Source organism: Sus scrofa, chromosome 6 (assembly GCF_000003025.6).
Source record: "Sus scrofa isolate TJ Tabasco breed Duroc chromosome 6, Sscrofa11.1, whole genome shotgun sequence".
Lineage (NCBI taxonomy): Eukaryota > Metazoa > Chordata > Mammalia > Artiodactyla > Suidae > Sus > Sus scrofa.
The window spans coordinates 160,490,268-160,515,105 of NC_010448.4; the positions used below are offsets into that span (position 1 = coordinate 160,490,268).

General features: G+C 40.2%; 1 protein-coding gene across 6 annotated transcripts in view; it reads right to left on the bottom strand.

Moving 5' to 3' along the window:
* Positions 1–24,838, bottom strand: part of OSBPL9 (oxysterol binding protein like 9) — a 177,669-nt gene that overhangs the window by 101,555 nt on the left and 51,276 nt on the right. For 5 of the 6 annotated variants that reach the window (XR_002345204.1, XM_003482083.4, XM_003482085.4 and 2 more), the window contains exon 3: positions 15,189–15,267. The exons of the other annotated variant lie outside the window; for it this stretch is intronic. Coding sequence is in view for 4 of the 5 variants with exons in the window: in XM_003482083.4 (XP_003482131.2) it covers positions 15,189–15,267 (79 nt within the window). In the remaining variant the exon portion in view is untranslated. The remainder of the gene's footprint in view (positions 1–15,188; positions 15,268–24,838) is intronic. 6 annotated transcript variants of the gene reach the window in all.

The following is a 24,838-nucleotide window of genomic DNA, read 5'->3' on the forward strand; positions in this document are numbered from 1 at the left end:
CATCATCACTCTACCAGAACGCTAAGGCTAAATCTGAACTTCTTTTCCCCTATCTTCTTACATGCAGTTAATCACCAAATGCTGTCTGTCACGCACCTTTGTGTGTTTATCCTCTCCCGGGCACTCTAATTGCCTTTGTTCGAGACCTCATCACTTGTCACTGTGTTCAGAACTTCTGCAGTAAGCTCCAAACCAGGATTCCTGCTTCCATTCTCACTTCTCTCCAAAGCATCCCACAAATAGTTCCCAGTGTTCCTTCCAAACCACAAAGATGATAATGGCTTTTCCCTAACTAAACTATCCCGTGCCTCTCCCTTATTTATAGAAAAGGTGTTTTAGTTTATCCTTCTGGTATAGGGGACCTTGATGATCCATGTGGCTCCAGAGTGAACTCAAGATCTCTCTCCTCAGCTCCCATGTATTCTCAAATATACTACACATCTTACATTTCACAAATAAGTCATCTTTTTTCACCTACTTTCCTTTATCTGGCATGTGTTTCTCCTTTCTCATAAGTTTGGTATTGTTCTTTCCTTTCACTTCTATCCCTGCTTAACTATGTCTCTTCTTCATTCTTCAAAACATGCATCAAAAAACATCTTTCTGTCAGGTGTTTCTATCTTCACCAGTCCTCTCTTCCACATTTCCATACGTCTCTACTGCATAAACATCTTACTGTAACTAATTGTTCCAAACTATATACCTTGCATAAGTGATTTACCATTCTATGCCTCAGTTTCCTCAAAAAAAATTTTTGAGGTTGTTAAAAGATTTAAAATGAGAGGGGTTCTCATGTGGCTCAACAGGTTAAGGATCCGGCCTTGTCCCTGCTGTGGCTTGGGTTCAATCCCTGGCCTGGGAACTCCCACATGCCTTGGGTGCAGCCAAAAATAAAAAAATAAAAAAATAAAAATAAAGATGTAGTTTAAAAAAAAATGAGAAAATGCATATAAGCCTTGGTAAAGAACTGCACCAGTTGCTCTCCTCATCATTGTCTTTCTAGTAAATATTCCCACAGTCATTCCTTCTTTAAACTGAGAGCTCCCTGAGCGGCAAGGAATCAGCTTTGTCTCCCTAGTATTGTGCTCCTTGTGTAGCATTTTCAAGAACCTAATTTGAGTTGTCTGTAGCCCAGACCCTTGGCTAGAAAAAGCAGGAAATGGATTCCCAGAAAGAGCAACATGATCATCAGCAACTTCATAAAATAAAAAATAATAATGGCAACAGCTACTATTTTTTGAGTCTTGCTATTTTCCAGTCATCCTGCTGAGTATACATATGCATTTTCTCTAGCAGTACAACAATTCTGGAGGTCGGTATCACCATCCTCATTTTATTGGTGACCCTCTGCTCCACATTCAGGCTTCTTAGGTAGGCAGGACTTCCTCTACAAAGAGGGAATATATATCGAAGATATGTTGGCTTGTTTTCCAGTTACATTATATTCCTTGTTATGTAATGCTCCCTCACCAAAATATTAAGAGAACGCTGCAGTCAATAGGAATAAAATTAAACAAGATACAAGTCAATACGTCAGTTTGACTCCTTGCCTTCAAATCCATACAGGGAACATTCCTGAGCCTTTCTTCAACCACTCCTCCAAGCCTCCCTCACACGTGGTGACAGGCTGCTCACCTCATGCTTCATGCCAACCCAATCTATTCTGACCTATAATGTGCCAGGTCCCTTGCTTCTGCTGGGCTCCTGCCAGTGACAGCTAGCAACTTGGATACACATTGAGCACAGGAGAAACTGTGACACCAAAGCACCCGATAGCACGAACACCCTAACTTCTGTCAGAATAGGAAGCATGCTGTACTGCTTAGAAGAAAACAGCAGGGAAGCTAGAGCTGCAGAGTCTAAGGCACACTGAAGAGAGAAGTGGGTAGGGGTAAGCGGGGAGGAGAGTCATGGAGAAGGAGCACTGCGTAATGAGGAAAGCATGGGCCTGAATTCAGGCTCAGCCACATCCTGTATGTGGTACCTTGGATAAAAACTTCTCCAAGCCTTATCTATGAAATGGGCATAAAAATACCTATCTCATTAGCATGTGTGGGGTATGAGGATTCCAGTGACTAGCACCATATTAACTACACTCATTGTGTTTGCTTCCTCTCCACCCCACTCCCTCCTTCTGTTATCAGAGGCTCACATGGAGAATATAATCACCTCCAAAAAAGATTTCCAGCCATTCTTTCCAAGATTAAAAAAAAAAAAAAAAAAAACCTCCCATTGACACCCATCACCACTTGATTTAAATCACCCATATACAAGGGCTCAGGTCAATTCTTTCTTTCTCTTTTTTTCAGCCCCACTCAATGCATGTGAAGTTCCCAGACATGGAATTGAAACTGCGCCACAGCTGTGGCGGCAACACCAGATCCTTAACCTGCTGCGCCACAAGGCAACTTTCTCAATTCTCTTTCATATGATGCCCTAATTCCACCCATTAGACAGTCCCACCCAAAGCAGACATTCTCATTAAAGACAGCAACCTAACAAAGATGCAGCTTCCTTACAGTTTATCTGCATTCTAACTCTTTTTTCTGGGGTATTAGTCAAACTGTCCAAATTCAATATTAATAAAATGTAATAATGGAATTCCCACTGTGGTACAGTGGATTAATAATATGACTGCAGCAGCATGGGTTCAATCCTTGGGCCCCTTCCTGGCGCAGTGGGTTAAAGGATCTGGCATTGCTACAGCTGCAGCATAGGTCACAGCTGAGGCTTGGATTCAATCCCTGGTCCAGGAACTTCCACATACAACAGGTGTGGCATTTAAAAAAAAAAAAAGGAGACGAAGAGAAGGAGAAAATGTAATAAGAAGTCCCTTGGTGGCCCACCATTAAGGACTTGGCATTCTCACTGCTGCGGCTTGGGTTCAGTCCCCCGCCCAGGAACTTCCACATGCCCCAGGCACAGCCAAAAAGAAAAAGAAAACAAAGGGGGAAGGGAGGGAGTGGGATGGACTGGGAATTTGAGGTTAAGAGATGCAAACTACTGCCTTTGGAATGGATAAGCAATGAGATCTGGCTGTATAGCACTGGGAACTTTATCTAGTCACTTATGATGGAGCATGATAATGTGAGAAAAAGGAATGTATATGTGTGTGTATGACTGGGTCGCCTTGCTGTACAGTATAAAACTGACAGAACACTATAAACCAACTACAATGGAAAAAATAAAAATCATTACAAGAAAAAAGAAAACAAAAAGAAAATGCAGTGATGAAACAACTTGAATTTACATGCTAGACAAATATTGCATTAAAGCATGATGATTATGAGAACGAATTTTAATAAACTGAATGTAGTTAATGAAGAAGGTTGAAAGGCCAGAGACGACCTTGGCAAAAGTGTGTATTTTCTTAGAGAATTTACCAGCTAGTTAGCTATCTAAAAGTAAAAACAAGGCACTGCTAAAAGATAGAACTTTAACTCAGGGATATTTAACCTGGGGGCAGAGAATTACCTGCAAATGTACAACCAGGAAGCCTCCTCTAGAATAACGATTTTCAAAATGTGAGGATAGGCAGTTTGCTCTGCTCACTACGTTACACTCAGAAACTAGCCAGGTAAGCACTCAAGTATTTGTTGACAATACAAATGAATGAATGAACGACAAGAATGAATGGATGAAACAAATTAAATACTAGGAAGTTTCTCCAAGTGCCTAGGGGCTGCCTGGAGCAGGGACTCTAGACCCCCAACCCCCTAAATTCACATTCGGGCTTCTAAATAAGGTTACGTATGTAAAATGCTTTTACAAAACTATGGAGAACCTAACTATCATGATAGTGTCCCTCCCTGAACTCCTAGTATAGTTATAAGTGCATACAATTGGATGCTTCATTGTCCTTTAAGTTACTTTTGAGTCCTTAAGGTTATTTGAGGTACGAGATTATATTTTACATAAACAGCATTTGCCTATTCAACTGTCACTTAAACTGCACTTTTCTTTTATACCAACTCCTCAGAGAAAAGTCTAAATTTTCTTTCTTTTTTTATTTTTAGGGCCACACCTGTGGCAAAAGGAAGGTCCCAGGCTAGGGGTCGAATGAGAGCTTCAGCTGCCAGCCTAGACCACAGCCATAGCAACACAGGATCCGAGCCACATCTGCAACCTACACCACAGCTTTGTGGCAATGCCAGATCACTAACCCACCAAGTGAGGCCAGGGATCAAACCCATATCCTCATGGATACTAGTCAGGTTCTTAACCTGCGAGCCACAACAGGAACTCCCTGGATTTTCTTGTATCAAGCAACAAGCAGACATTTGGAGCCAACACATTCTACAAAGTCTGCCAGGCAACAATTTAGTTGTTAAGGCATCCTCATCTCCACGTGAAGAACAGGGCTCCTGTAACTATTTTAAAATGCTTTGCATTCTATTCTACCCCCCGCCTCTGCTTTTTTTTTTTTCTTTTTAGGGCTGCACTCGTGGCACATGGACGTTCCCAGGCTAGGGGTTGAAATGGAGCTACAACTGCCAGCCTATGCCACAGCCACAGCAACGACAGATCCAAGCTGCGTCTGTGACCTACACCGCAGCTCACTGCAACCCTGGATCCTTAACCTACTGAGCAAGGTCAGGGATCAAACCCACGTAATTGCGGATACTAGTCAGGTTCGTCAACTGCTGAGCCACAATGGGAACTCCCTATTCTACCACTTTTTTAATTAGTAGAAAGAGAAAAATTAAAGTGTCAATAGGGATGACAATAAACATACATTTTATAAACATAATATAATTGAGAAATCATCAGGCATGCTGAAAACAGTAAATCTCTGTCATCAACAGGACACTCCTCAGACTTCTGGCGCCTAAGGCTTTAGCCCATTTTTAAAGGAAAGGAATAAAATGTTATGAATATATCTTAAGAATAAGTATTTTGTCTAAAAGGCAAGGTGTGGTTAACGACTTTGTAGTATGTGGTGAGGATACCTCTCCCTTATACTCTTCAAGTCTTTGTTCAACTCACACAGATTCCTTCCATGCATATCTGCAGTTACACGTTATATACTAACGTAGGGAAAGACTTTTCCTTATGTATCTTAATTTACTCTTTACAATAATATCTACCAGCAGTGTGTTCCAAATTGGGTAAAAGATTACTTAACAATTAACAATATATATCAGCAATTTTAGATGGTATGGTTAATGAATGAGTCTAAGACTATTCCCTATTCCCTTTCAAAAAGGAGGATATAAGAAAAGCATGAGCACACCACCACCACCACCAAAAACATGGACAAAAAAATAAGCAATTCACTAAACAAGAAATAAACACATTATAAGTTATTTTTGAGAGGAAGACATTGGGTTGACACCCTTTTAAAATTATAATGCTAAGTGCTGATGAAGGATGTGATAAAGCAGAAGGGAGTATAAACTGACCATCTCCCTTGAAAGCTACTGGGGAAGGTTGTTTCAGGAATATTAAAAATATTTGTCTTTTGACATTCCCTGGTATCCTAGTGGTTAAGGATCTTGAGTTGTCACTGCTGAACTCAGTGCTATCTATGGCACAGGTTTAATCCTCGGCCCAGGAACTTCTGTATGCCGTGGATGCAGTCAAGGAAAAAAATTATCTTTCATTCTGACAAATTATTTTATGAATCTGCCTATCCTAAGGGAAACAGAGATTTGGCCAAAGATTTATGTACAGGGATGTTCAACACAGTATTATTCAAACAGGGAAAAATTTGTACAACACAGATAAATGGTTAAGTATGATTATTCATAAAATGGTACATCATGCAACTATTAAAAATCATGTTTTCTTAGAACATTCGGTGTCATGGGGAAACGTTCATGATATAACATTTAAAATTGAAAGTATGGAACTTTACACAGAATATAATTTGGTTTTGTAAAATTCACACATACACACAAACAACTCAAGTGTCAGAAGGATATCCAAGCGCTACTGATAATTATCTTCAGGTGGCAGGACTGTGGGAGATTATTCGTATCATCTTTATAATACTCTATTATATTTTTCAAAATTTCTACAGTGATCAGTTATTAATTCTGCTACTGAAGAATTATGTAAAAGGAGGAGTTCCTGTCATGACACAGCGGAAACGAATCTCACTAGGAACTATGAAGTTGCAGGTCCGACCCCTGGCCTCATTCAGTGAGTTAAGGATCTGGTGTTGCTGTGGCTGTGGCATAGGCCGACAGCTGTTGCTCTGATTCGACCCGTGGCCTGGGAACCTCCACATGCCGCTAGTGCGGCCCTAAAAAGCAAAAAAAAGAAAAAAAAGAAAGAAAATGGTGAGATAAAATCCACCATTACTAACAAAAAATAAAAACTGTATATCCACTCTAATCCTGGCTACTCAGTAAGCCAAACAGTCCACAATTGGTTAAATTTGGGTAAATTATAATTTCAAATACTCAGGGAGAATACTGAACAGAAAGCAAATTAAAAAGAAGAAAGTTATACCACTGAGATCCAATCCTCCTACAACAGTACAACAAACTCCCAATGTATGAATTCAGTGGCATTTCCCCACTTAACGTCTACTAAAATTATAATATCTAATTAGAGAGTTAGTTATACCTGATTTACTTCCCTTAAAATCTGTAAATGATTATTTTGTTTTGAGGAGGGGTTATCACATAAAAATAAAAATATAAAATTGCAGAGGGAAATTTTTTGAGTCAGTAATCAACAGAAGATAATGGAATCTGTTTACTAGTGATATGCTGAGATGGTTATTTTTAAAGCAGAAGATACTTAAGCCTGCAACCACAAGTTAGTCTAATGATGTACCATCTATTCTTCTAAATGATTAATGATGCAGACATGCCATGTTGATTGATGTTAATGCAGCAAGGGCAATGCTGCCGTAATACACTTGATCAATATTCTGTTTCTGAATTAAACACTTTCCTTCACCACTGAGCTGACTTGTAGTAATTTTGCATTTTAATAAATCAGAGAGCTCTAATGCACTGAGTTGAAAAGGTCAACTATCAGCCCAACCACAGACTTACGCTAAGACTTACACAGTTCCTAAAGGTTCTTCTATTTTATACATTTTTAATGTTTAAAAGTACTGCATTTTGTCTTATGCAACTTGTATTGCTTTAAAAGTATACCCCAAAAAAATTTGCCAACAAATTTCATACTGAAATCATTTGGGGGAAAATAATGATTAAAGGATGTTTTTGTTAAAGTCCTTTGAAAGTAAAGAATTATTTTATGAAGAACTAATCATACACATATCCCTAATTTTTATCTTTAAAAAATTTAGATTTTTCACACACCAGCTTTCCTTAAGGCAAGACACCTCTTCTAAGTTAGGACACAGTAAGCACGATCTTAAGATCAAGGCCAGGACCCTGCACTCTGTGTCTCACTTCTCTCATATATAAATTGGGGATAATTCCACCTAATGTGTAAGGTTGTTATGAGAGTAAATTGGAATAACATGTGAAACTACTGGATCCAGACCAAAGGTTGTCAAATTTTAAAGTGTGTCAGAATCACTAGACAGGACTCATTCCCAGAGCTTCTGATTCAGCAAGTCTGGGGCTTGGCCAGGGTGTGTTTCTAACAAGCTCCCAGTTGGTGATCTGGGACAACACTTTAAGAACTACTTATTTAGACAGACCTGAGCATAATCCACCAATCCTGGGCACTCAGCTTCTCTGAACCTCTGCTTCCATAACTCCAAAACTTGAAATATACTTCATTGTGGAGTTTATGAATTATGGAAGGAATGTACAGGTCTGCTGAACACAGGGTCTAGTTTGTAACAGATAGTTAGTAGTGTTAACAGCAGTTGTTACCACCACTACTGCTACTATTTCTACTAAGTAATGGAACATGTAGAACATTCATATCACAAAATGTTTAATTGCATTAAACTGCACTGTAAAGTTCCCTATATTATTTTACATTAATTCCTTTTCTGACAGAATTATAAGTCAATTACAAACTAATTGACAAATTCCTATAACAACTTTTTTGTAGCAGTTAAGAGAATGGCTCTAGAGAATGACTGTGTTCAAATTCTAGTTCTGCCTTCTATTATCTACATGTCCATGGCCCCTAGCTTCCTTAAATATAAAATAAAAACAGTAAGAGCACCTACTTCATAATGCTGTTAAGAACTGAATGGGTTAACCTCTGTAAAACTCTGCATAGTGCCTGGCATAAAATAAACATTCAATAAACATAACTCATCAGAATTATTATTATGCCACACTATCAGCAACATTATAAATTACTGTGTATATATTAAAGCATTAAATAGATTCAACTTTATTTAAAGGTAAAATTCAAATAATGGGTACTTTTCTAATTATTACTATGAACTATAGACTATCTAGTCTTTTATTATGTTGAGACACATGAACTGCTTGCTGATATGCGACTACTTTTGACCTATAAAAGTAGTACATACTCTCACATGGTTGAAGCTAATAACTTTCACCCCAACCTCTGATCATTCCTTTGAGCCTGTTAATGGTTCCACCCTCATATACTCCAGGATTTGGTTTTCAGCTCTCTTCCAACTCAGATCTCCCAGAAGGTTGATACCCACTACTACCATGGTTTTAATTAGAGACTATAAATCCAGAGGTTTTACCTAGCCCATAGATGGATCTGGTTGGCCTACATAATTGTTTTTTTGGAAAACCTAGAGTTTTAACACTAACATATTCAAACTCTCAACCACAAAATAAATAAATAAATAAAAATAAATATGGATTTCTGGCTTTTCTTGAAAAACTGAATGATCTAGCAACACTGGATAGGCATTCCCAAAAGCCTACAACTATCTGGAATTAACTATCAGCAGCTACCCCTTCAAACGGGGCCTGAGCTCTTCAAATTGCTACTCTTAAGTAAATAAGTGAAGAGTAAAGTTGACTAATCTGCCTAGGCCTGAGGCAACATAGGATCTGAGCCTCAACTGCAACCTAAACCCAGATGCCTGAGCACTGAGCAAGGCCAGGGATCGAATCCGCATTCTCATGGATACTACTCAGATTCGTTTCTGCTGTGCCACAACAGGAACTCCTTCAATTTTTCAAATTCTAATTCTACCTTCAGCAATATGCTGATAGACACTAATTTCCATCTCCAGCCCAGACTCAGATCCAATTGCCATCACCATCAGTATCTGTGTATCCCATAGACACCTCAAACAAAGGAAGTTCCTCATCAGTTTTGTTCTCCTAGATTCTCTATTTCAGATGTTGACAGCATCCAAACAAAACATAAGTCAGTCTTACACCTTTACTATTCTCATTCTCTCACCTCCCACTTCTAAGCAATCAACAGTTCCTATAGATTTAGTTCCCAAAAATCTCAAGTCTATTTTCCTCTTCTTCCCCATTACCAATGCTTTAATCCATTCAGGGCCTTAACAATCAAGGCCATTTATCTAAAGCTTACATCTTATTCTGTCTCCTCTCTGCTTAAAATTCTGCCCCATTGGCTCCTCACAGACCTCAGAATAAAAAATAAAACTTTTTCAACTCTGCTTATCTTTACAGCTTCATCTCCTGCCCATTGTACTAATGGTACCAAACATCTGTAGTTCTCTGAATACATCTGATAGCAACACATTTCCACACCTCTGCATAGGCTACAACACCATCCAGCCCCATAAACTTCCTTTCAATTATCAGAGTGCTATCAGGTAGAGGAGGTAAGGAGACAGAGGTGGGAGACAGAGCCTGGTGATAGAAAACTTTTAATTTTTATATCATATAGTTCTAGACCGCTTGAAATTTTTAGAATTAGTTTAATTTTAAATTTTTTGGTTTTGGGGGTTTTGTTTGTTTGTTTGTTTGTTTGTTTTTGTCTTTTTACGGCTGCACTCACAGTATATGGTATGGAAGTTCCTGGGCTAGCGGTCCAATCAGAGATGTAGCCACCAGCCTACATCACAGCCACAGCAGCACCAGATCCAAGCCATGTCTAGGACCTACACCACAGCTCACGGCAATGCTGGATCCTTAACGCTCTGAGCAAGGCCAGGGATCGAATCCTAGGTTCTTTAACCGCTGAGCCATGATGGGAACGCCTAAATTTTGGTATTTTTAAAAGGGATTACTTGGTCACAAGAAAAATTCTGCTCTGCTGTCAAGCACAGAGTGATGGTCTCTTTTGCCTCTCCACTATTTCAGGGTTCTATACATATTTCCACACTATAGCATATTTCACATTACATTATAATTACTTCTTTACAAGCTCCCTAACATCCCGGCTCATTTCTTAGTAACCTGTATACCCTCGGTTCTGAGAACAGGGAGTTGCACATACTACACATATATTAAATGTTTGAACTCAACAGCCAGTTTAATACCAAAAATACTTCCTACACAATGTCAAAATTCATATGCAAACAACTTTGGTTGACTGATAGAAAAAGGGATTTTTTTGCTCTTGTTCAAAAGAAAAGAGTCGGTTTATAAACTGCCAACTATTTTCTTTTTAATCTGAAAAATGAAAGAATGAAGCTGTAGTTTTCAAACCTTTTTAAAGCTCTAACATGCTAGGACTAATTTCAATTATTACCTATAGAGGGGGAAAAAAAAGTATTTCTTTTTCAAAACTAGTTTATGTTCATTTAAATTGACTTTGTGTTGGTGTTCCCCTTGTGGCACACTGGAAATGAATCTGACTGGCATCCAAGAGGATGTGGGTTTGATCCGTGGCCTTGCTCAGTGGGTCGGGGATCTAGCGTTGCTGTGAACTGTGGTGAAGGTAGCAGACTCGGCTTGGATCCTGCATTGCTGTGGCTGTGGTGTAGACCAGCAGCGGTAGCTCTGAAAGAAAGCACTTGACTTTTCTTTCTTGCTACTATGGCTAAACTGTCCATGCTCCTAGCCAAAGGCAATGCCACACTCTACTGCCTTGTCAAGGACACTGATCCAATAATTCTCTCCTTTCTCTCTTGCATCATAATTTTTTTCCCTCCCCACTGAATCACTGCTGACAGCATAGAAACATGCTACTATTGTTCTTATCTTTAAAAAAAAAAAACAGAAAAACAAAACACATTACTTCTCCCCTACAGCTACTACTGTATTTCTCACCCTCCCTTTACAGTAGAATTTGAAAGCACTGTCTACATTATCTTTAAATTACTCTTCTCAATGTTATTAATGGATTTTTAACTGTTAAATCCTGTGATCACTTCTCAGCCTTCAACTTACTTGATCTGCCAAGAGCATTTAACACAGTTGCTGACGCCTCTCACCTCCTAGAAACTCTTTTCTTTTCTTTTCCTTTCTCTTTCTTTCTTTTTGCCGCATAGCAGCAACCCAAACCACAGCAGCAGTGACAATGCCAGATCCTTAACCCTTTAATCCTTAATCCTTTGAACTGTAGCAAGTGAGAGAAAGAGAGTAGTCCAGGATGATACCAGATTTTTGGCTTGAACAACAAGAATGGAGCTACCATTAACTGAGCTAGGGAAGACTGCAAGAGGAACTAGTTGGGAGGGGACATCAGGAGCTTAGCCTTGGACATGCTTATAATCAAGTTCTAGGTACCTATCAAACATCTAAATGGAGATGTCAAGTAGGCAGTTGAAGTGTCGAGTTCAGGAGAAAAGTTCAGGCTGGAGAAATAAATTTGGGGGTCACTGCATAGAGTTTTTAAAGCCATGAGAATTTGGGAGTAGAAAGAGAAGAGAAGAGAGGTCTGAACAATGAGCTCTGGAGCACGCCAGCATTTATTTGGAAGGCAAAGGGATGAGGCAGAACTAGCAAAAGAGATCCAGAGAAGCAAACAAAAAGGAGGAGGAAAACCAGGTAAATGTGGTACCCTGGACGCCCAGAAAGGAGGTGTTTCTAGGGAGTTCCGTGATGGATGAATACAAAGATCTATTGTAAAGCACAGGGAACTACACTCACTATTTTGTAATAACCTACAAGAGAAAAGCATCTGAAAAAGAATAAAACCTGAATCACTGTGCTGTACACCTGAAACTAATGTGACATTTTAAATCAACAATACTTCAGTTTTTAAGTTTAAAAAAAGAATATTATGAACATTACACTGAGCTAAAATAAAGCCAGAAAAAGAGAGTACATATTATGAGATTCCATTTATGTGAAACTCTCCAAAAGAAAGAGTTAATCTTTTAGTGATAAAAAGTAAATGAGCAGTTGTCTAGAGCCAGAAGCAGGGAGTGAGGACTGACTAAAAGAATAAAAGAATCTTTTGGGTGATAGAAGTGTTCTAGATCTTGACCAGCAGTTATATGAGTAAAGAAATTTGTCAATATTCATTGAAATTTACAGAGTATACATTTAATTGTATCTTAATTATACCTCAATAAAGTTGACAAAACACACATGGCACTCCCACTGCTACCATGTGGGAGCCACTATCATCTCTCTTCTGAATTACTACAGCCTCCTAACTAGTTTCCCTGCCTCTGCTTTTCCTGCATTTTATTCTCAAAACAGTGGCCAGAGTGACACAAAAAAAAAAAAAAAAAAATTCACATCATGTTACGCTTCTGCTCAAAACCCTCTATAATGGCTTCTTACCTCAGTAAAATTCAATGTCCTTGCTGTGTTTTACATATAAGGCCTCAAAGGATGCTCTCTCATAGACCTCATCTCCCACTACCCTCCCCCCACAGTTATCTGCACCCCAACCAGAGCTGGCCTCCCTGCTGTTCTTCAAACATGGCAGACACGCCCTTTTGCACTTATTGCCTCCTTTGCCTGGAATGATTTACTGGGCACCATCACTCCAACAAAGCCATATAGCTTGTTCCCTCACTTTCTTCAGGTCTTTCACCAAAAGGCACCATCCCAATGAGTCCTTCCCTGGTCATCTAAAATGTCAGATCACCTGCCCACACACACACACACACACACACACACACACACACACACACACACACACACACACACCCTCTCTTCTATTTCATTTTCTCCTTTCATGCTTTTTTTTCCCTCCTTAGGACTTAGCATTCTCTTACTTATATTTTACCAATTTACCTTGTTTATTGGCTTTCCTCCTCTACCAGACTAGATGTCCCAAGAAGGTAGGAATTTTATGTTTTATTCCCTACTGTATCCCCCAAAACTTAGAATAATGTCTAAAACAGATGTTGAATAAACTAATGTATCCACACAAATTCGAGATTTCCCTTTAAGAGTTGATAGTAATTAGAATTTGTCTTATAGATGCATCAATTGATACGTCACCTGCTTTCAAAAATTCTGGTACATTAAACTTAAAAAACTTCGACACATTTACACACATGCAAATGTATGTCATCTAAACTTGCTTTCAATTCTGATCAAGAATGTAAGATCTAACCAGATATTTAAAGTCTTTTAATCAAATTTTCAGAGATTTTCTTCTGCAGGGCCTATGAATGTGAAATAACTCCTATTACTGGCAAGAATATAGAGAAAGAATATTATTCAGTTCTTTACAAAAACCAGATAATCTCATGTTGTCCAAGACTCTCATAACTATTACAGTAGAAAATAAACAAATCAATCTGACAATCTCAGAACTAAGTATCCATTTAAAAAATACATATAACCCTTATTTATTCTTATCATTTAAATAATTCATTAAAGGAACTGTTTTACCAGCAAGCCACATAAATATGGAAGTGTTTAAGGGGAGCTCAGTTTAACATAAATAATTTAAATCAGAAGGTAGAGGTGCCTTTGCTCTAGAGGCCTGAGTCTCCTCTCCTTTAAACAAGCAAACAACACAGCTTCCAAAGAAGGTGTCTCCTTAGTAACTGCAGAGGAGAGAATTCCCTACTGCAGCCTTCACCTGCATTCAGCAGCTATTACTTAAAACTCAATAAGGTATTCAACTTCATTCAAGTAGAGTTCCAGTGTGGGCACTATCTGCTTTCATTTATAAGCAGCATTTTATATTTAACCTAAAAATAAAGGCAATGGGCTTTCATAGTAAGATTTTTAATGTTTTATGAAATTAAATGTAGTAGAAAATTTCAGGAGAGCATCATTAGTTAAAAGCAGCTCTGAATAAAGAGTATGACCAAACATAGTAAATACTTTAAAGACGCTTTTTCCTAAAAGCATTAGAGAGATCATGACTGAGTACAGCGGTTTGTCTTCACTGCATATAAGCTGCATCTTTCATTTCTATGTGCTGATTTCTTTAACAAGACAATGAAGAAAAATAACTGCAATATTCTATCCTAATATAGAGGGACAATAGGTGTCTGAACATCTCGTATATCTGGTCCCAGACTTCACAACCAAAACATTTTTAAGCTATAAATTGATTTAATTTTTCTTTATCTTGGTATACCTAGCATCTATCACAGTGCATTATCACTTGCAGTTCAGACAAAGTATTAACATCTCCAAATATTCTCATTTCTAAGTTTCTCAGACTGCTTTACACATAAAACAGAGGTTATTCTTGATAGGCAAAATAGCAAAAACATGAGTAACAAAGCTAACAGACACTCCTAATAGATAAAAGGTACATTAGGACAGGATCATTAAAATCAACTTTTATTTGCTGGTTTATAGTTTTCAAAGCAAGATGAAATGAGAATGATCATCCAATACCTTACCCTTTCTACCGGTGAACCATAGCATGCAATGCCGAAACATAGCAGTGGCAGATGGCATTTGGTGTTATTAACTATAAAAAGGATAATAGCAGAGAAATGACGGCTGGCAGACAAGACACAGAAATGCAGATGAAATGAATGCAAACTTGTAGTTCTTGAAGCAAAGCAAAACCTTTAAGCCAAAGGCTGCCACTAGCTTCAATTTAATTTACATTTTGAGTTTTACACGGACAAACACTGCAACCTTCACAATCAGTCTTTCAACTCTTCATGCAGAAGCAGAACCATACTCCTCGATAAAGAAGATCAGCAACCTTCTGTAAACACAAGCCAGCAGCAGCAGCAGCCCATTACTCTCTCCCTTCACTGATTTTTATCGTTTAAATTTTTAATCTCCAATTGCAGCCAGATCCACAGTCCTTTCAAATAGATCTGTATCCACTGCAGATACAAATCCCTGCCTAACCTGAGGTACCATTTCATCCGGAACGTTCCTGTGCACTCGTTCATGCAGGATCAGTTGTAAAACCATTCAAGTCATCCAGCAAACAACCCAAAAGAGAAGGACAGAGGCAGTTGGGACTATGAAGAGAAAGGATCTCTTCTTTCAGCTCACCCTGGAAATGGAAGGTTTTCTGATCAACAGTTATTGTGAAGGTGCTGTCGTCCTCATCGTCTATACCAATCACAGCTCCCTGTGAAACAAAGAGCAAAATCCCAATAAGGCAAACAATGACATCAGCAATATTCACTACTGCTACAGCCCTGGAATGCTCAATGCACCAACGACACTGGAAGCAGGCTAGACACAGAAGAGGGGACTCAGACTAGCTTTGCTTAAGGAGGAAGGCTAAAGGAGAGGGGATGGCCGGCATTGCTGTACTCTGCAAAGGTATCCTTGCTTGAGGGGCATGGGTATGGTGGGAGGGGGAAGGGAAAAACACACAAGCTGAGTCTAGGATATCTGTTTAAGAGCCAGTCACTGACCCTTTCTGAACTTCATTGTTTTTTGTTTTTTTGTTTTTTGGTCTTCTTAGGGCTGAAACTGCAGCATATGGAGGTTCCCAGGCTAGGAGTCCAATCGGAGCTACAGCTGTTGACCACAGCCATAGCAACTCCAGATCAGAGCCACATCTGCAACCTGCACCACAGCTCACGGCAATGCCAGATCCTTAACCCACTGATCGAGGCCAGGGCAAACCTGCATCCTCAGGGATGCTAGTCAGATTCATTCCGCTGAGCCATGATGGGAACTCCCCTTTCTGAACTTTAAATTGCTAAGACAGGAGTCACCAGGTTGTTCTAAGGCTCAAAGAATGTAGGTGCTCTTTATCAAGCTGTTTCTGTGTTATATTTGTACAGAAATGCCAGGTGACACTTGCTTTCTAGGTGTGCTCTCAAAACCACTTGTCCATGGCTCTGCTACTGCACTTGCACATTACACTGAGAGTATCTATTTCTGAGTCTGCCTCCTCCCACTGAACTGCTATGAGATCCTAGATGCCGGGAACTCTTTTATATATTATGATACATGGCACTCAAGCACATACTCCAGTATATGTTTTCTAAATAAAAGCATAAACAGCTCTCCAAAAGAGGGGGGTAGGGTGGGACTGCATTTATAAGTTGTTTCAGGAATGTGGACATGGTGGGTTTTAAACTTTTGTGCTTATGTTCAAGAATATGCAGCATATTAAAACAATAGAAATTAGGAAAGCAACACGAAGTTCTACAAGATACGGAGTCTACTGGGCAGTGTCTTAAAAAGTAAATGTCGTAAGTATTCCAGAGAGAATAGCTGGAGAACATGGCTCAGATATAATGCCCCAGGTTGGTAACAAAAGAAGCAGTATGCCACAGTTAAAACTAGGACCATGTAAAGGGAGGGCTGAAAAGACTTAAGGGGCAAAAATACCTAATCTGGAGTTCCTGCTGTGGCAATGGGATCGGTGGCATCTTGGGAGCACTAGGACACAGGTTGATCCCCAGCCCAGCAAAGTGGGTTAAGGACTGGTGTTGCCACAGTTGCAGCTTAGCTCACAACTACGGCTCGGATCTGATCTCTGACCTGGGAGCTCCATATGCTGCCGGGGAACCAAAAACGAAAAGAAAAAACAAAATAAAACAAAAAACATCTAATCCCGTGGGAAAAAAAAAAAAAAAGGCTACTCTTATCCCAGTAGGAATAGGCAAACATGTTTGGCTAAACATTTACAGGTACACCCCACTTTTCAAAAAAGTTCTTTTTATGTCACTTTGCTTCTGCAAAAGACCTAAGTTAATATAAACAGTCCTCCACCTAAGATGGTTTGATTTATGATTTTTCAACTTTATGGTGGTGTGAAAGCAATACACATTTAGCAGAAATGGCATTTTGAAAACTGATGTCTTCCTGGGCAAACAATATGCAATAATGCCCTCTCATGATGCTGGGTAGCAACTCCCAGTCAGCCACGTGATCACAAGGCTGAATGAGACACACCGATGACCATTCTGTACCCAACCATTTTGGGCAAAATCATCTCACACAAAACCTGTAATAACCTGTTTTATTATAAACAGGTTTTGTGTGAAATAAAACAGGTTTTGTGTGAGATGATTTTGCCCAACTGTAGGCTCATGTAAATGTTCTGAGCACATTTTAGGTAAGTGAGGCTAAACTATAATGCTCAGTATGCTAGGTGTAGTGAATGCATTTCAACTTAAGACATTTTCAATTTATAGTAGGTTTATTGATATGTAACCCCATCATAAGTCTATATCTATTTTCATTAAATATAGGAAATCTGGAAATTTTCCAGAAAATAGGTGGAAATCAAAAACAACATTCAGCCTTTGTTTTGTCCTGAGCCACAAGCAGTGCCCCCCAACAAGCAGTGAGAGTAGAACTACCAAGCTCTTCCCAACTACACACAGTACCTCAGCATTAGGCCACATTAGGTACTGTCTGTGAGCATCTGCACTTTACCTCAATTTATTTTGTGTATCTGTTAGCAAGCTGCATCCTAAGGTAACTGCTTTTTTGCTTTACCCATTTCTCTCTCAAACAGTTTCATAAGAACAATCTTCTTCCAGATATGAGGGGAAACCTACATTTACTTCTTTTCAGAAGCTGTATGGATGAACCCCAACACTATCCAAGTCCCATCAACTTGAATTATTTTAGTTATTCCTCTGTTTCATATTGGGTTGGCATTTTTATCCCCATTTTCAGATAATAAAAGTGCTCCAGAGTATAAAGACTTATCCAAGGTCATACAGAGTTAATGGCAGAACCAGAACCATTGGCTTAGGACCTACTTATTCCATGACAGCAAAAAAAGACACATCTTAGTAGGTGAGCATGTGTGGGGGCAACTCATTCTGGTTAACAATTTCATGGTTAATTAAGTTAACCTTCCAATTTATGATGTATCAAATATTTGCTGAGTCATAACTAAATACAGCACATGCGCTAGATACAGCCTTGGAATACGTAACAATAGTGCCTCTAGTGGAGGAGATAAACATATAAAGAGGTGAGTATACATAATATAGAGCAAAAAGTGACCTCTACATGGATGAACTTTGAAAACATGCTAAACAAAAAAAGCTAATCACAAAGGACCACATATTGTATGATTCCATTCATATGAAATGTCCAAAACAGGCAAATTTGGGAGTTCCCGTAGTGGCGCAGTGGTTAACGAATCCGACTAGGAACCATGAGGTTGCGGGTTCGGTCCCTGCCCTTGCTCAGTGGGTTAAGGATCTGGCGTTGCCATGAGCTGTGGTGTAGGTTGCAGACGCGGCTCAGATCTGGCATTGCTGTGGCTCTGGGGTAGGCCAGCGGCTACAGCTGATTAGACCCCTAGCCTGGGAACCTCCATATGCCGTGGGAGTGGCCCTAGAAAAGGCAAAAAGACAAAAAACAAAAACAAAAACAAAACAGGCAAATTCATAGAGACCAAGAGTAGGTTAGTCATTGCCTAGGGTTGAGGAGTTGAGGAAGTAGGTTGAGTAAAATGGGAATGACTACTAATGGGTATGAGCTTCTTTAGAGGATGGTGAAAACACTCTAAAATTGACTGTAGCAATGGCTGCACAACTTTCTGAATACACTAAAAACAGTGAATTGTATACTCTAAATGGATGAATTGTATGGTATGTGAATTATATCTCAACAAAGCTGTTATATAACTCACCACAATCCCAAATGTCTATTCTTTCTTTTTGATCCCTTAATGGAAATAACCAGTTACCGAGTCAATTCAAATAGAAAACTCCAGGTTCTATACTTCTCCTTTATTCTATAATCATAAGATGTGCTCATCCCACTTGTGAACTATAATCTCAAATTTACCGACTCATCTTCACACCATGGACTGTCATTGCCCTAATTCAGGTTTTCATCACTTCTTGCCAACTAGCCACCTTTAGTCCACAGTCCTTGCTATTGCCAGAGTAATATTCCTAAAGCACAGACTCTCACAGGAGATCCAAATATTTAAAACTTTCTTGGCTCTCCAGGAACTATTGGATAAAGTCAACATTTCTTCACAGTGCCATTTAAGATTGTTCAAAATCTGGCCGAACCAGTCTTTCCACTGTCACCACCTAGCTGCTTCCTTCTCACCTCACAGAGACCCTAAATGTACTCAACCTTAACATTTCTTGCATACACTGAGGGAAAAAAAAAAAAAAAAAACAAGCAATTTCACTTTTTCATGTCATTCCTCAAGTTCAATTCCCTACCATTAGTTAAAGAAAAGCAAAACTCCCTATCTCCCCCTAGCTACCACCTCCTTTCTTACTGCTTTCACAGGGAGCTTTTCCAAAACCGGCCATGCTTTAACCTTTTCTCTACTCCTGGTAATTAGCTCCGTTCCCCACCTCTGCAGCAAGCTTCACTCTCACAGGTCTCCCGTGACCACTCTATAGTTTTGTCTTACGGCACCACTCTGAAGCACTGCTGCTGCTCCTGATGTCTTCTTCCTTAACTCTCTCCTTCAATGGCTCTAAGCTGTGCTGCAGAAACACTTCTACCTAAGTCCTTTCAACAAACTTACATGGGAAAAAGCATTCTTTTCCAGCCCATTACACTTTACCCTCCTCTATCCAAAAGCTTCTTTGAAGACTTTGGAATCTACCTAACAACCTCCCACTCCAATCCAGTCTTGCCATTACCCTGAGAATTCTTCGATGTATAGATGCACAATTCATCTAATACTCTGGCCTTTCAGTTTCTTGATTAGTTCGACCCAAATAAAGTTCATTGATATTCTCATTCTTTCATTCATTCCCATGGCAATTCCCTAAACCTGTACTATCCAACATAACTGTCATTAGCCACATATAGGTATTTAAATTTTAGTTGTAATTAAGTAAAATTAAGCAATAATTTGAAGAAGTTCCTCAGTCATATTTCAAATCCTCAGGAGCCACATGTGCTAATGGCTTTGGAACTAGCCACATGTCTACAGGGCAGACAGAGAACATTTTAACAACTGTAGTAAATTCTAATGGACAGCATTGTCCTAAACCTCATGATCACAGAGAACTAAACCGTAGTAAAAAGCTGGGAGATCAAGACGATGGCAGAATAAGAGGACATGAAGTTTGCATCTTTCAAAAATGTATCAAGAAAACATCTACAAATGGAACAATCCTTACAAGACCCTGACTGAGCACTGACAGAACAACTTGAGCAACTAGAAGGATAGGAAGGAGTGCTACATAACCTGGCAAGATGAAGGAGAAAGAAAAGGAAAAAAGGAGGAGCTCCCATTGTGGTTCAGTGGAAAGGAATCTGACTAGATCCATGAGGATGCAGGTTCGATCCCTGGCCTCGCTCAGTGGGTCAGGGATCCAGCATTGCCATGAGCTGTGGTATATGTAGCAGACCCAGCTCGGGTCCCACATTGCTGTGGCTGTGCCCAGCAACTGTAGCTCTGATCTGACCTGACCCCCTAGCCTGGCAACTTCCATATGCCCCACATGCAGCCCTTAAAAAGAAAAAAAAGGAAGAGAGGAGAAGTGAAAATGAGATGGGACCTGCGGCCCTGGGAAGGTGCTGAAGAGGAGGAGAAGTTCCCAAACCCAGGGAAGTCCCCTCACCAGCAGGGAGGTTAGCTGGGACAGGAAAGGAGACTTCGAGGATCAGAGGAGAACACAGTGATCAGTCTGCAGCAGATGGGACAGAATGAGACACACAGTGATGACGCTCACCACCGCCCTGGGCACCCTAGCTTGAGATTCCTGACCAGTGATGTGGGTGGAGGCCAACTGCTGTAGCATGAAGCTTAGAGACAAGGCTGCAGTAGTTGTGTACCTGGGTAGAGCTGGAGGACAGAGTACAGCAACTATGAAGGTTCAGGAGGAAGCCTAGGTGGCCACGGCTGAGCACCGCTATTGAATGGTGTGAGAGAGGCAGGGCCACCACTGCAGCCCCTCTCCCATGTAGGCCCCTACAGTCCCTAAAAAAAGCCTTCCCCAAGGCTGGCCCCACTCCCAGACCATTGTCCCACACCTCACGCCAGTGTGAATGCCCACACCTGATCTCCGGCCCGCCTCCCTCAGGAGCTAATTCACTCCCCAAGATCTCTGACCAGCCCACTCCTGCCTGAGTGAGCCTGGGCAACCTTATCTCAGGCCCTCCTCCCTTTGGAGCAGATTCTTGTGCCCTGATCTCTGGCTAGCCCACTCCCACCAGAGTGAGTCTGGCAAGTGACTAAAGTCATTTGAAGTTTGCCTTCATCTCTAAATACACCTCTCAACATGGCCCTAACCACCAGAGGGGCAAGATCCAGTTTCACCCACCAAGAGGCAAACACCAGCAGGAAGCAAGGACTACGATCCTGCTGCCTGTGAAAAGAGATGACAAACACAGAAAGTTAGTCGAAATGAGATGACAGAAAAATGTTTCAGATGAAGGAACAAAAAAAAAAAGCCCACAAAGTCAACAAAATGAAGAGGAGACAGGCAATCTACCTAAAAAAGAATGCAGTAAGGACAATCCAAGATCTTGGGAAAAGAAAGGAGGCCAAGAGTGAGAAGTTACAAGAAACATTTAACAAAGATCTAGAAGATTTGAAGAACCAAAATGGGAGTTCCCGTGGTGGCACAGTGGTTAACGAATCCGACTAGGAACCATGAGGTTGTGTGTTCGGTCCCTGCCCTTGCTCAGTGGGTTAACGATCCGGCGTTGCCATGAGCTGTGGTGTAGATTGCAGATGCGGCTCGGATCCCGAGTTGCTGTGGCTCTGGCGTAGGCCGGTGGCTACAGCTCTGATTCAACCTCTAGCCTGGGAACCTCCATATGCCTCAGGAGCGGCCCAAAGAAATAACAAAAAGACAAAAAAAAAAAAAAAAAACCAAAATGAACAATACAATAACTGCAATGAAAAATACTCTAAAAGGAATCAGTAACAGAATAACTTTTAGGCAGAGGAACAAATAAGTGAGCTGGAAGACAGAATGGTAGAAATTTCTGCCACAGTAAAATAAAGAGAAAAAAGAAATGAGGACAGCCTAAGAAACTTTTGGGACAATGTTAAACATACCTACGTTAGCATTATAGGGGTCCTAAAAAAAGAAGATGGTAAAAGAGACGGAGAAAATATTTTAAGAGATGATAGCCAAAAACTTCTTCCCTAACATATGAAAAGAAACATTCAAGTCCACCAAGTGCAGAGAATCCCTTATAGGATAAATCCAGAGGAACATGACAAGACACATATTAATCAAACTGACAAAAATTAAAAACAAAGAAAAAAATGAAAAGCAACAACAGAAAAGCAAAAAGAGCATACAAGGGAAATCCCATAAGGTTATCAGTGAATTTTTCAGTAGAAATACTGCAGACCAGAAGGGTGTGGCAGGATATACTTAAAGCAATGAAAGGGAAGAACCTATGACCAAGAATTCTCTATTTAGCAAGAATCGCAGTCAGATTTGGCAGAGAAATCAACAGTTTTTCAGACAAGCAAAAACTAAGAGAAATCAGTACCACCAAACCAGCTTTACAATGACTGCTAAAGCAGCTTCGCTAGGTGAAAAAGAAAGGCCAGGACTAGAAAGAAGAAAATTACAAATGGAAATGCTCACTGGTTAAAGCACATATATAACAAAAATAGGAAATCATTCACAGAAAAATATCATATCAAAACTAGCAATGAGGGGTCTCTGGGCTGATGGATGGCTATCTGGCGCCTTTACCCAGTGCACTCATCCTGCCTCCCACCACCACTACTGCTGCTGCCACTTTGCCTCAGTCACCCTGAATCTGCCCAACACCTTTCAGGAGATTGGGGGCACACACCATGGCCAAACTCAACAAGTAGCCAGCAAGCAAGTGAACCTGGATGATGTAAGCCACTAGCACTGGCCTCCAGGTTGAGTAGCTGGGGAAAAGACATGCTAAAAAGAACAGAAGAAACCCCTGAGCAGCAAACTTACCCTATTTTATAATATTTTGAAAGGAAGATGGGATTAGGATGGTGGAATAGAAGGACTGGAGCTTACCTTCTCTCATAAAAACAACAAAATTACAACCAAATGCTGAACAACCTTCAACCAAATGGACTGGAAACTTTCAAAAAGATATCCTACTCCAGAAGACAAAGAGGAGGCCACATCAAGAGATAAGAAGGGGAACTATGTGATATAAGCAACCCCATACCTGCCAGATGGGAAGCCCACAGACTGGACAGTAACTGCATCACAGAGACTCACCTACAGGAGTGAGAGTTCTGAGCTCCATGTCAAGTCCTCATGTCTGGGGATCTGGCATTGGGAGAAATAGCCCCTGGAGCATCTGACATTGAAGGCCAGTGAGGCTTATGTGCAGGAGCTCCATGGGACTGGGGAAAGTGGAGACCCTATTCTTGAAAGACACACACAGGCTTTCATGTGCATTAGGTCCCAGAGAAAAGCAGAGATTCCAAAGGAATATGGGTTCAATCTGACAGTAGTTCTTGGAGGATCTCCTGGGAAAAACAGGGGGTGACTGTAGCTCATTGTGGGGGAAGGACATTGGAGGCAAAGCTCTCAGGAATATTCATTAGCGTATGTTCCTCTAGAGGTGGCCATTTTGGGAAAATCTGACCCCATCTATCAGCACTCAGAAACCTCAGGCCAAACCAATAATCCAGGTGGGATCACAGCCCCACCCATCAGTAAACAGGCTGCCTAAAGATCCCCTGGCACACAGCTGCCTCTAATCTCACCCAGAGGCAAAGCCCCACCTACCAGTGGGCAGGCACCAGTCCCTCCCAACAGGAAGCCTACAGCAAGCCCCCATACCAACTTCAGCCACCAGAGGGGCAGACATCAGAAGTAAGAGAGGCTACAACTCTATTGTCTGCAAAAAGGAGACCACACCAAAAACCTATAAAAAAATTAAAAGGCAGAGAACTATAACTCAGATAAAGGAACAAAACAAACAAACAAAAAACAGACAAACAACTAAGTGATTTGGAGATTACCATTCTCCAGAAAAAAGACTTTAGACTGATAATGCTGAAGATGAGGCAAGACATTGGAAATAAACTAGAGGCAAAGATTGATAATTTACAGCAAACACTGAGCAAAGGAATACAAGATTTAAAACTTAAGCAAGCAGAGATGCAAAATACAATAACTGAAATAAAAAATTCATTAGAAGCAACCAACACAGAATACAGAAGGCAGAAGAACAAATAAACGAGGTGGAAGACAGACTAGTGGAAATAACTGATGCGGAAAAGAAAAGAGATAAAAGATTGAAAAGAAATGAAGAGAGTCTAAGATAACTCTGGGACAACGTTAAACACACCAACATCCATATTATAGGGGTGCCAGAAGGAGAAAAGAGAGAGAAAGGAACAGAAAAAATTATTCAAAGAGACAATACCCAAAAACTTCCCTAACATGGGAAAGGAACCACTCACTCAAATCCATGAAGCACAACAAGTACCATATAAAATAAACCCAAGGAGGAACACCCTGAGACAGATAATAATCAAACTGACCAAAATTAAAGACAAAGAGAAGATATTGACAGCAGCTAGGGAAAAGAAACAAATAAGGTACAAGGAAACCCCGATAAGGTTATCAGCAGATTTTTCAGCAGAAACTCTACAGGCCAGAAGGGAGTGGCATGATATACTTAATGTGATAAAAGGAAAAAACCTCCAACCAAGACTGCTTTACCCAGCAAGGCTCTCATTCAGATTTGAAAGAGAAATCAAAAATAGCAATGAGGGAGTTCCCATTGTGAACTGAATCTGACTAGTAACCATGAGGTTA